The 12638-nt window shown below is 43.1% G+C and overlaps 1 protein-coding gene across 2 annotated transcripts in view; it reads left to right on the top strand.

Moving 5' to 3' along the window:
- Positions 1 to 12638, top strand: part of SLC4A11 (solute carrier family 4 member 11) — a gene marked incomplete at its 5' end in the record, with an annotated part of 101778 nt that overhangs the window by 43256 nt on the left and 45884 nt on the right. For both annotated transcript variants that reach the window (XM_082315274.1, XM_082315273.1), the window contains 3 exons: positions 1042 to 1273; positions 2512 to 2593; positions 11693 to 11816. In XM_082315274.1, coding sequence (XP_082171400.1) covers positions 1042 to 1273; positions 2512 to 2593; positions 11693 to 11816 — 438 coding nt within the window. The remainder of the gene's footprint in view (positions 1 to 1041; positions 1274 to 2511; positions 2594 to 11692; positions 11817 to 12638) is intronic.

Raw genomic sequence — 12638 nt, 5'->3', positions numbered from 1 at the left:
TGAGGGTTTAAAGGTTTCTTGACAATCTGGTCCTCAACATCATGAATTCGAGCCTGGCTAGTTTCCCATCAGAAGGAAGATCCATATAACAAAGTGTAGTTCTCATTTCCTCACTCAGTCTTAAGCTGTTGAAGGAGAGGACAGGACTGTCAGTCCTTCTTGACCAGTACTGTGAGTGCTAGCTCTGCGTGTGGATTTCCAAGGACTGTGAAATGGGAACGATGCATTTGTAGTTTGATCACTCAATGAACTTCACAGCTGACAAATACAGAAGGGAGCTGAGGTTCTGTAATACAGCATGGCTGTTTCTTCCATCTCAAGGCCAACAAGTCTGGGGCAGCAGAGGGAACCAGCAGAGAGTTGAGACAGTTTCAGCCTGTCTGCTGTCTTTTTTTGGTTGGTTTTTTTTTTAATTGATTCAAAGCTAAATGTTATACACAAAGGAAGAAAACTTTCTTGGGAGTGGGAACAGTAGACATTTAGGAAGTGTCAAAAAAGGTGATGGGCTGGATGATGTTCCCTATCTCCCACTTCAGGCTCCCTAACTGGGAGCACTGGGGAGAGATGGTTTCCAGTTTAAGAACGGGGTTAGATTGCAGAGATGCATACTAGTAATTTTTCATGCTGCTGAGCTCAGAGTCCATTTTCTTCCAAATAACTTTTCCCATGTTTCTGCAAACCCTTAAATAATTTAAACGTCAAGAGGATTTTAAATGCTACCTGAAGCATTTTTGCTTTCAGGCTAACTTCTGTGCTTTATCCTAGGCAACAAAATAATTTTTTCTTAATTCTGCTTTCTATGTCAGTGTGTAAATGGTGCCTAGACATCCACCTATGGTGACTCTATTAGGAGAAGTCTTGAAAATGCAAGCCTTCAATGCATTAAAAATATAACAGAACTCCTTTTCTTCTATAATGTGATCTGAATGGTTAAACTGATTCCAGAATCAAACTGTCTGCTTGTTAACTACACAGATCCTAGTCCTTTACTGTTAGGTGTTGTATACAGCTGTCTAATGCTCTGACCTCTTCTTAAAACAGTACCTGAAATTAAAGAATTTTGAGGAGGAAGTCAGAGCCCACAGAGACCTGGATGGGTTCTTGGCCAGAGCCAGCATCATCCTTGATGAAACGGCCACCTCCTTAGATGATGTTCTTCGAGAGATGCTGAAGCACTTTGCTGAAGATCCTGAGAACATGGAGCCAAGCTGCAACTTTGAAAAAATCATGAGCACTTTATTCACGGATTCAGGGACTCCACGAGAAGGGAATGGTAATCAGCTCTTTTTGCTTTTGCCTGTGCGTTACTGTTAAGTTGTCACCCTTTTCATTGGTGGCGTGTTGAACACTCACTACTGCGTGGTCCCCAGACTTGCATGTCGCATGTGAAACTGGGGGTTTATTTTTCCATGTCACCCAAGCTGAAGGGTCTCATGTCTAGTGTTTTTGTTTTTGGTGGAGTCTTGCCCCTATTTCATTAAGATGACACATAGTGGTGTTCTCTGGGGTGAGAAGTCTGCAGCGCTGGAGTGTCTTGTCTATTTGGACCCATTAGGTGTACTTGTCCTCAGACAAGTGTCCGATGCTCTTCAGCAAAGAGGCACTTGCTGGTGTCCCTTCAGAAATGGCTCCTTTGCCTTGTGATTCTCCATCTGAATTCACATAGGCTGGTGAAGTTTGACTGCTTTGGACAAGTAATTGGTTGGGGAGGGCTGAGCCTTCGTGTTGCTCCCAGCCCACTGGAAGGGACGAGAGGAGCTTTGTTCTCCTCCAGAAACTCAACTAGGGCAGCCCTGGCCAACGTTGTTGGCTCATGTGTCACCTTAAGCTATCAGCAAATGTCATAGCGTAGTCTAAAACGCTACCTTTTAGCCCAAGATGTAAAGAAGCTTAACTAAGCGTTGTTTCTCTGTAGGCACCCATGATGTTTCAGAGTCAACAGGAATGAATATACAAACATGTACATCGCACCTCAAATGTAACTGTCACAGCCTCAGTGAATTTGTTTAACAGATATGTCAAGTCCTGAGCATGTAGTAAGCATGTTCATGCTTTGGTTACTTCTTGCTACCTGTCTTAGAGCTTTGCATTTATAATATCTTTAATTTAGGCTTTCTGCCAATAAAGAAAAATTAAGCAATGCCATAAAATAATGTCAGAACAGTAGTTAGGAAGAGGGGGAAAGAGGGCAGGGAAGTCAGGAGACCTCTTCTAGTCCTGTCTGTGTGTGTGTTGAATAATGCTAATCTAATAATCTAATATTGCAGTAGGTTGATGTTGGGAGGAGAAAACAGCTGCCTTTCCAAGCTGTGAATAGTTTAAGGACAGAAGTCAAAAGCATCAGGACAAATGTTTCCATCTTTCTCTGTCACCCCCACCCTTGCATCAATCCACTGTGCAGATAAATACGTATGCTTGGTGTTAGTACTCAGCTTCCATTTGAAAGGAAATGTTTGCAGTTGCGACTCAAACATGGACAGCCTGTAATGTTTCCCTCTCTTCTTTTCCTAGTTCACCTCTTATCAGATACAATTCAAGGGGTCACAGCGACAGTCACGGGGGTGCAGTATCAGCAGTCCTGGCTCTGTATCATGTAAGTACCTGGGTCAGATTGGCAGAATCCACTGGCTGCTCAAGACTTGTGACTTTTCTTGCTGCTGGGAAGAACAGCAGTTCAGAATGTGCCCTTCTAAGTCAAAACGGTGATGCCCTCTCCATCCATCCTGGCCTGTGGGATCTCAGTCTCAGCATTGGGCTGCTCCTCTTTGCAAATGGGCAAGCAGTAGCCTGGGCAGAGATGACCATAGTCTCTACAGGGCATTAAGCTCTTGGATGCTATCAAAATCTGGTGTTAACAAGCTAAGAATGCTGAAAAAAATCTGATCCAGAAAATGCTAATTATTGAGAAATGTTAATGAGAGGAACTTCTGAAAGGGATGAGAAAACTGGTTCATGGACTACTTTGCCTGCCAAAGTCTGGGAACTTTGTACCAAAAGATTTCTTGGGTCCTTTGAAAACATCTAAACTTTGTAACTGAAAATTGAAGTCAGAAATTCTGACACTATTTAGACACTGATTACTTTGACAATTAATTCAGACACTGATTAATTGTCAACACTGGTAAACATTGGAGCAGACCCTTAAGACAGTAAGGACTCTGTCACCTGGGATTTATGAGACATAGTGGCTTCACCCCAGCTTCCACTTGACCAAAACTGGGTTTTGAAATTATTGTCTCTAAGTCAAGCATGTTGGGTGAGCCAAACTGTCCCTTCACAGAGGAAGGCCAGAACCCGAGTCACTGAGCCAACCAAAGCAATGCGATTTGAGTTCTCTCTGTTGCTTTATGCATGTGCAGTCTCTAACTCAAGTTATCAAGAAATATGTTAATTTCCAGAGAAATTACTAAGATATGTTGGATAGGTGCCTAAAGGCTTGGGGAGTGCATGCACATATTTTAGCCTTCACAGCCAGTTTGCTAGAAAAACTGTCACAATAGCTTTCCTTCTACTAGTGGTTCTTCTCTTACCCTATGCTTATGGCTGGAAAAAATGGTAGAGTATTCTGCCTTGGAAATAAATGATTTAAAAACCAAACAAACAAAACTATAAAAAAAACCCCAAACACCAAGAGAAAGCAACACGTTCTGCCCTTGTTTCTGATCTCTTACGAAAAAGAAAGATGTGGTCTCTTGTAAAAAGGAAACTACTGCATATCAGGGCTCTGTTCTGTGAAATAAGTGAACTGGATAATGCCTGTGCTGCGTGTGCTACTGTCAGTTCTTCTACTCTTATGCTGGGCATGTACAGAGCAGCTTACACAAAGCAAACGAGTTCATACAGTAAAATCGTCTTTCTGTGCTGATCAACCAAGAGGGCTTTTGAGCAGTTTTCTCCCCTTTGGATGCCGTAGGTAGGATAATGGCAATAAGGATATGTACATCCTACTCTAGGAAGGATAGAGGGTAGAAGTTTCTCCCGTGGCATGTGATATGGCTCTATGGAGGGTTTTGGAGAGCGTTGACTTAATAACAAAGTAGTTCTAGAGGTCATGATACAAATTCTGTGATTATATCCATGAAGTTAAAAGGGTAGGTTCAGCCTTTATGTAGAAAGTGTGCCAAAGCTTTAAATGCATCCATGTGAGTAATACTGGCTTCCATGACAAGACATGATTTGAAAAATAAGCTTACAGCCTGAAGGTGTCTTGTGCAAAACTTTCCTTCTTTCTTCCTTTTGTTAGTCTGAAGAGGGAGAAGAAAGTGGTGGGAAAGCAGTGATGAGTTATTAACTATAATTATCTAATTATTGCACTGTATTTCTGCTGTAGCTATTGTGCAACAGGTTGTGAGCCATATTTTTAGATCTTACATTTTTCTTGAAGCTGGATTGCAAAACAACTTCCAAAACTCTGAAGTAAAAGGAATTTATTGATGAAAAAATTTTCCGTATGAGTGGGAAGAACCTTTAAGATATCTGCTGTTCTTTTATCCTTGCATTTAGTCTAGACTCTTTGCTAAATTTTAAATTAGCGCTGCTGGTTTTTGTGCACCTTAACTAACTTTATTCCTAGTGGATGAGATAGGCTTGAGTATTGCGATAGGATTATAGTAATGAGGAAAAGCAGCTCAGAGATATGGTTTTGGTAGTGCTGCTTCTGCATTGATTTTGAGGGGAAACACCAAGGCCTAAATTAGCTGAGAGTCAGAAAAAAAAAAAAAAAACTTGTGTAGGATTTTCACTGAGTTGTGCAGAGCCTGGCTGCAGAAGAGCATTCCTAATGGACACAAATTTTGTTCCCTCGCCTGTTCTGGAGAGAGGGCTAATCTTTCTTATCTGACTTACCCTCAGTGGGAAGAGTGGTGGGGAAAACCTAGGGTGAAAGAGCTATTCTGCTTCTGCTGGAGTTGGTGCTCTCCTGACAGCTTCAGGTCTATTGAACTGCCAGCAAGGTCAGATGAACCGTATGGATCTGGGCTGTAGCCACACGGCAGAACAAACTGTTGGGGAACTGAAGATCTCAAGGTTTGAATGTTCCACTGAAGTCCAGGAAAACAACGGGTTTCTGATTCACAATAGGCTTTAGGGCTTTCCCCCCCACCCAAGAGTGACTAAAACCTGATCTTGCTCAAGCTGTACTAGGGTACATAAGCTTGTGGAAACCTTGAGACTCCTTCATTAAAATTCTGTGTAGCTGAGAGCAGCGCAATACCGCGTGCCCCACTAACCAGCAATCTTCAGCGCTAGAAGAATGAAGGTTGCTAGGTATTTGTGTACGTGATGGTTTTCTAACTAGAAAGCAAATCTTCAGAGTTACAGATTAGCTTTATCAGTCAAGGACATGACTTCATACTTAAACTATGGTCACAACTCTTTCTTTCTCCTATTTATAGCATTTGCCAGAACAGCAAGACACAAACTGACATGGAGATCTCTTGCTGCTTTGCTGTGAAGCTGCTGGTTGATAGTTTCATTAGAGAACTTGGGATGAAGGATAGCCGGATCTGTTGCAGAACAGGGAGTGCTGAACTGTTATCCTCAGACTTCATCAGTTATTTCGCATGAGGAAGCTCTGCTGTTTAGGAGCTTAGGGACCCCTCCAGGTTGCAATGGCTGCAGCAGGTAGATGTACTGCCAGGAGGGTGTTTGGGGTTCCCCACAAACCACCCAGAGCCTGGAGGGGGTAAACTGGATGCTTTGCATGTCTGGATCAGGAAAGGTGGGGAAGAAGCCCCTATGAGAGCTATTGGTTTTGGTGTTGTACAGCTTTGTGGCTCAAAAAGCCCAAGGAAGGTCTCCCCCATTATCCAATGGAGAGCGTAAGGGGAAGTGGCTGTCATCACAAATCAAGTCCTATCACACCCAATTCTTTCTTTTGCTGTCTGACAAATGGAGAGGCAAATGCCTATTTTTTAATATATTTTTTTTTTCCCCCTTGGAGTGAAGGATACCTAATGCAAAGGATGTTAAAGTAACTGTTAACTGACTGCTGGTAGATCTGTCTCCTCGATGTCCTTCTAGGAGAAACAGCAGCTGTGTGGGTTACTGAACAAATACTGCCTGAGCTGAGTGGAATTCCCCAGGCATCGCAACTTCCAGGCTATATTCTTCTTGCCAGGAAATAGATATAATTGCTTTCTTCCAAAGTTGAATCCTTAGAAAAACATGAAAGCAAGCTGCTTCATAGTCTGTATTGAGTAGTTGAAGAGCCATTGCCTTTGGCTGCATTGATAAGGCACATAGATTGATGAAGGGCATTTTCAGTGCATTCAACTGATTTGCTAAAACTGTTTTTACAGGCAAAGCAGAAGAAAAAGCCTCTCTGCAAGCAAAGAGTGGTTTAGTGGTTTGTGTGCTCCGTGTTGCTATAAAATTGCTTACTCTGATATGATTCCTGTGGAGTTTTACTCAGAAAAACTCAGGTAGCCTTTCAAAAACAGGTATTGTGAGGTTGTTTTGGATATCAAGCAAGACTGCTATACAAATAGAGTAATGTTTAAGAGTAGTAACTTCTCAGATTTAATGTATAACTGATGGTTGTGTGAAACATGTTATTAACGGATCTCTCAACAAAAGTAATGCAAAGCCTCTTTCACATGTTTAAGGATTTGTCCAGACCCAGAGGTGTTCAGGTCTATAGAAAAGCCATGTTGCTTCTTATTTAGCTCTTGAATAGATTTCAAATAGAGATGCTACAGTTCCTGTGTATTCCTCAGAATACAGAATTCCCCTTCTTTCAAAGAGCAAAATGGGATGCTGTGGGAAATTAACCAGTTCAAGTGTTTAAAACAAATATTCTCCTTTAGAGGAATGATTATGAGATTTGGAGTCTTGTTTACAAAGAGCCTCTTCTGCAATATTTGCAACCATAATCTCTCAAGTGTTCTTTGGGTTCAAAGAACTGATTAATTTTCTTTTAAGTGCCTGTAGCCAGCCTTGTTGGGCTGTCCCAGGTTATGCCGAAGAGCTGAAGCTCAGGTGCTGTGTTATGAAAAGGAGTTTTCAAATTCAAACCCCTCATTAGGAATTTGGGTCCCAAAGGAGGTGTGTTGGAGAGAAGGATGACTCGTTTCAGTGCCTGCAGCACGTGTACAGGGAGGAGAAGGTGTCTCCGTGTGCATTGACCTGAAGGAAATACTTTCCCCTAGAGAGATTAATTGCTAGAGAGGGATGGGTCTTTCTGGAACCGAGCAAATGCTTTTACCAGTCCAAAAAGATAACCAGCTTGGAGCGACTGTTGCTGAATCAACTCTGTGTCAAGCTGCGGGTGAGCTGGTTTGCTGGCCACAGCTTCATTCCTTGCTTGCAAATTCTGGTTTCTGAAAGCTTGTGCCTAGAGCTGCTCTGCGGAGGAAGATTTATTTGCAGTGGATGAGAACGAGAAGTGTCATTGTTCTGCATCGGGACAGGAAAAGGCTGGCTAGCTGATCACCTCTGCTGGGCGCTTTTTCTTACTGCAGGGGATAATTTGTTTCTGAATTAACTTCCTTTCTTGCCCTGTTTAAAGAGAGTTTCTGTTTCTCTTGGGTCTCCGCAGTTTGACCCTTTTTATGATTTGTTTGAGAAATGTGTTGTTATTCTGATAACATCTTGGGCACGGGGCAGACCTGTGGCATGTGTGACTCGGTGTATCAGCGACTTTGGTGGAGCGTTGCCAGTTCTCACCATCCGACTGCCACGCTCAATGCTGCTAGATACGCAGCCTAGAAAGCGAGGAGGGCAGCAAAGCAGGAATGTGTGTTAAATGCCCTTTTTATGAGCTCAGTTATTGGAGGATCAAGATAAAATTGCTGAGAACACAACCTGGCATCTCATTAAATCATAGCCGAGCATTTCTTTGTGTGACTAATACTGGGTGAAAATAGATTTTTCAGCTTGTTGGCCAAAGCAAAAGAGAATCAAATTTAGCTCAACCCAAACCAAAAGGGAACTTGGAGGCTTTGGCCAAACTAGACTTGATTTAGTGGCAGCTGAAAACGTTTTGCTAGTTCTCAGGGTTTTTGGGGCTTTGGCTATTTACCCTTCAGAATTTTTTCTTAGTAAGAATTTACTGAAGTGCTACTTGAAAAAAGTTGCTTCATTTTGAAAGTGGCTCTCCTCTTGGCCTGAACTATGCTGAGTTTTACCTGCGGTCTTGCATAATGTGGGATTTCTCCATGTGAACCAAATAACTTTTTTTTGTCCTTTACAAATATTCGCACAAGTCTAGTAGGGATTGCAGTTTTGGTTTGTATTATGTTTGTATCTGGATTCTGGAATTAAAACAAAAATGGGAGCTATAAGTGCTACACCAGGGAATAGGATTTGAGTCAGCTAAATAATGGCTTAAATTTGAGGAAAAGCTTGAGGTGCTGAATGATGCATGGGCAGAAGTGACTTGGCCTTGCACTAAAAGTACCGAGACATCAGGTTCCCCCCCCAAATAAATTGATATAACGGAGCGAGACCAAGCTCGGTGCAGATGAGGCTGCGTTCTGCACAAAGGCACTGTTTGTCCCCTCCATGCAGCAATGCTCAGGTGCATCAGACCTTCTCTGTGGCAGCTGTTTAAATCTGGTTTTACTCTGGTTTACCATCACTAACCCGAATCAGCCTGATTTGTAAAGGTATTATTGACTTAAATTGCGTCCATACATTGACCTAAACTAGGCTGGAAATTCTTCGCTCAGTTTTACTGGTGTGAGTGATATTCGTATTCAGGTGCATGTGTCGGTGCCAATAGAGGTCTTTACAGAAGAGTTGGGAAAAACTGTCTTATAGGTGTGAGAGGTCTTAGACTCCAGCTCTATGGATAAAACTATTCCAGATAAAAATGGGCAATGATGCTAGTGGGTTTCTTGGCATCCTGAGAATGTGCTTGGTGTTGCTGAATCTTTTATTACTGCCTAAGTGATATGAGATCCTCTGGCTGCATGCTCTCCCAGTCCTTCAAGGTAAGGAAACAGTGGACTCCTGATTTAAAGAAACACAAGATTTTGGCATGGCTGCCAGGAAAATGAGTTTGTATGTGAAAGCAATCCAATAACAAAGAGCAGCCTTTTAGAGTGAAGTTTTCCCCTCCATACCCAAGAAGCTCCTGAGCTCAAGTGATGTTGTAGCCATGTGGACTGGCACTGTTGGTAGGACTGTCATCTCTGGGAAGCATAGCCTCAGAGACAAGTTACTGGAGCTGAAACATGACTGTCCTTTCAGGGAGAAAGCGAGCTACAGAAGAACATGTGGCTTGCTTAATTATTGCACTATATAGTAGATTTTTCCAAATAACTTGCTATATTGCTACGTGACTTCACATATTGTAGCTAGGGGAGCAGAGCATGTTGGCTTTCCTACCTTGGGTAGGAGCAAGCTGAAATTCTGGGGTTTTTGTGAGGTTTCACTTTTGGATTTATCCAAATGGTTTGGGAGCAGGCAAGCAGGTACTGCTGAGTAGCACTGCTGAGAGGTGGCTGGGACCTTGTACCTCCACACCATGTGCAAACTTACATTCATGTGCATGCCTTGGTATCCTGTCCTGCTTCAGGCTCCGAGGCGCGTGCTCGTGTGATCAGCTCTTGCTCTGTAATAAATCTTCTTGGGCCATGCTTTGTACTTCAGTAGTTCTTGCTAGGTCAGGTAGACGTGGTAGGAAAGGGTTGATGTCTGGAAAGCGTTAGTACAGCTCTGTGAGCAACAGGTATCCGGTACCTGTGTCTGGCCATCTCCAGAACAGATGCGATGTTCAAAACGCCCAGAAAGCCTTCCTTTTCAAAACAAATTGATTGGTGAGCAAAACATCTGAGGTATGAAAATACTGACAACAGAGCATAAAATAAGGGTTATTTTTGCTAATGGTGCATTAATTATTCGCTGTTGGTGACCAGTTCAGGTGGATGAAGGTGAGAGAACTGAAGGTGTTGGACCACTTGAAGGTTCTCCTGTTAGTCTAAAGCCCAGAGTTCACGTATTTTCCCCATTAACTTGTTGAACTGTAACACGAGGAGACTTGTACGCTGTCCAGCCACAGCAGGATTGTTACCGAGGGCTTTGATTTGCTTGTGAAAACCAGCGTTGTCTGTGCTCACTTGATCCCTTGGGAGGGAAGGACAAGGATTGTTGCAGATCCAAACTATGGGTTTAGTTGAGCAGATAGCTTGTGCTCTGTTTTCAATTACTTTAGAAGAGATTTATTCCTAACCTTAGGACCTGCCTTGGTTTTTCTCCCCTCCAAAGCTGATTAGAGTAGAAAAAGGACAAGGGGCTGTGGTGGAGGGGAGTTAGGAAATAAATGAAATACCGTCATCTTGCTCATGACCTATATTGTTCTAATTAAGCTGTTTGGTTGCTCTCAGACAAGTGCCTTTGTCAGATTAATTTTTGTAAGTAGGCTGCTTCCAATCTGTGATCGGAAAGTCAAACTCAATAAGAAAATACTTGGTGGTGTGATTTTGTATGCAAGTTAAGAACTTAATAGAAAATATAATGTGCTCCTGACTAGTACATTTCCAGCCAAAGCTCTTCAGGAGCCATTACTGGAACAACCTTCAGGGTGCATGGGTGTGAGAATACATGTTAAAAGGAAAAAAACAGGCTAGGATTATGGAAGAGAAGTAAAAGGAGAGATGACTTAAGGACTGTGATAGACGCTTAGTAGATGAATAAAAGGGAGCAAGTGGTCTAAGTGACTTTGAACCAGGGAAAAAAAAAAGATCACTCCGAGGTAGGAAAACACACTTCCATACTTCTTTCAGTGTCAACAGGCAAAACCTATGTATGTATCTCATCAGTGCTTTTCAGAGAGTTGAGAAGTAGTAGGTGGCTTTAATGGGAACAGGAGATCTGCGGTGCAGGCTGGCGTTAACCTCTTCCTGCGACTGCACCGAGCCGCTTTGCTGCTTTGTCAGAATTTCCCAGCAGGAAAAATGATGGCTACTCAGATCACAGCTCTGTTTAAATATCCCGGGGTGGAGACAGACCTGGTCTTTCATGGCTTCCACAGATGATCCCTGTGTTTGTTTCAAACAACTTGTTGCTAGTCTGTGTTATGGGAGTCAAGCAGGCATCGCATGCCCAGCAGGGCTGGCTGAATTGCAGCCAAGGATTTCCCTCTGAGCAGTAATCCTGCCTGCTACAGCCTCTGTAGATCTTGAGCATAGAGGTCAGCTTGGTTTCTGTAACACACCTGTACCAGAAAGGGGAAAAACAACAGCTGAGAGCAAATAGGGAAAGCCATTCAAACAAAGAAATCTGCCCAAGGCAAAAGAAGTGGAAATATGTTGGGTTGGCCTCTTGCCTTAACGTTTCCAAAAGCACTTTAGGAGATCAGGTGAAATGAAATGAAATGTAAACTGCTTTCCAGTAATGTAGGTGTTGGGTTTTTTCTAAGAGGGTTTTTTTGTAGAAGCTTCTGTAGCATTGCAAGTATGTTGCATTCTCTGTCTTTTGATTTCTTGGCTATTAAAATGCACGTGGGGGAAGAGGAAGAATACATCTTGAAAGTTATTTCCCATAAAAACATGGACCTTCAAAAGAGCTAGCAGAATTGGGCTAACAGTAACTTAAAGTCACTGTTTAAGACTTCAGAAGTGAGCCTCTCACAACCAAAACCAATTTGCATTCCTCCAAGTTGAAATGTGTGTTTATAAACCTTGCACACCAGGAGAGAGCATGCCGTGTGTTATAGCGCCGTGTATAACAATGCCATCTTCCTTGACAGTTGCACTATAAAGTCCCTTCAGCGACGTCACGTTTGCATCAGCCGTCTGGAGAGGCCTCAGAATTGGGGTGAAAACTCCTGCGAAGTGAGATTTGTGATATTAGTCCTGGCTCCTCCTAAAATGGTGAGTATTGCTCTCTTGTTTGCTCTGGTGCTTCAGAGGGTTCTTCCAAGATTGCTTTTCCTTGGTCTCCTCCTAGGGTTAATGACAACACATTATTTTTAAAATACAAGGGGATGTGAAAAGACCTGAGATCATCTTGGCAGCTGTCACGATGGTTTATTCTAACAGTGTTCATGGGGGTAGATTAGTCAGCTGCATCCTCGTCTCATACTGGAGAATGGCCTCTAGCCTGACTGGGAGGAGAACACTGCAGATGAAGTGTGTCTGTGTGGTCCCCATACACCTTTTGCTAGAGCTCCCTCCATGGTGCATGTAATAGTCCGCAGGTTTCCCCCCCTCCAGCTTTACCAGTTTAGCTGCTATTTTTAAAGGTAAGGAATGCTGTTCCTGGTTAAAGCCATGCTTGTGCAGGGCTCTTGTGAGTCTGCAGCGGATGCCCCACTGCAAAGGTCTGGGTTGCTTCCCGGCAAACTCTCTTGATGGGACTGACAGCTACACTGCAGGTGTGGTTGCCGCTGTTGTAGGATGGATTGACGCAACCAAGAGAAAGATGTAGTTTTGTGAGCTCTGTTGCCGTATGGGCGAGACTATTTGGGAGCTGGGCTGCTTGTAAGGTCAGACTGTGCTGAGGCCCTCTGGGATGTGTTTTCACAGCTTTTGGTACTCAAAACGGCGAGGTTAAAGCTTGCTTAAGTGTACTTACTGGTTCTTTGGTGTAGACAAAGCCAGCAAATTACATAGTAGTACACATTACTGCAATATCACAGGGGGGCATCAAGGTCAATTGGGGATCGCTGTCCTGTCTTCCTAGAAAGCACTGGC

Source organism: Platalea leucorodia (genome assembly GCF_965183815.1).
Source record: "Platalea leucorodia genome assembly, chromosome: 6".
NCBI lineage: Eukaryota > Metazoa > Chordata > Aves > Pelecaniformes > Threskiornithidae > Platalea > Platalea leucorodia.
Note: the sequence above shows the minus strand (reverse complement) of the source record. Positions and strands in the feature narration are given on the sequence as shown.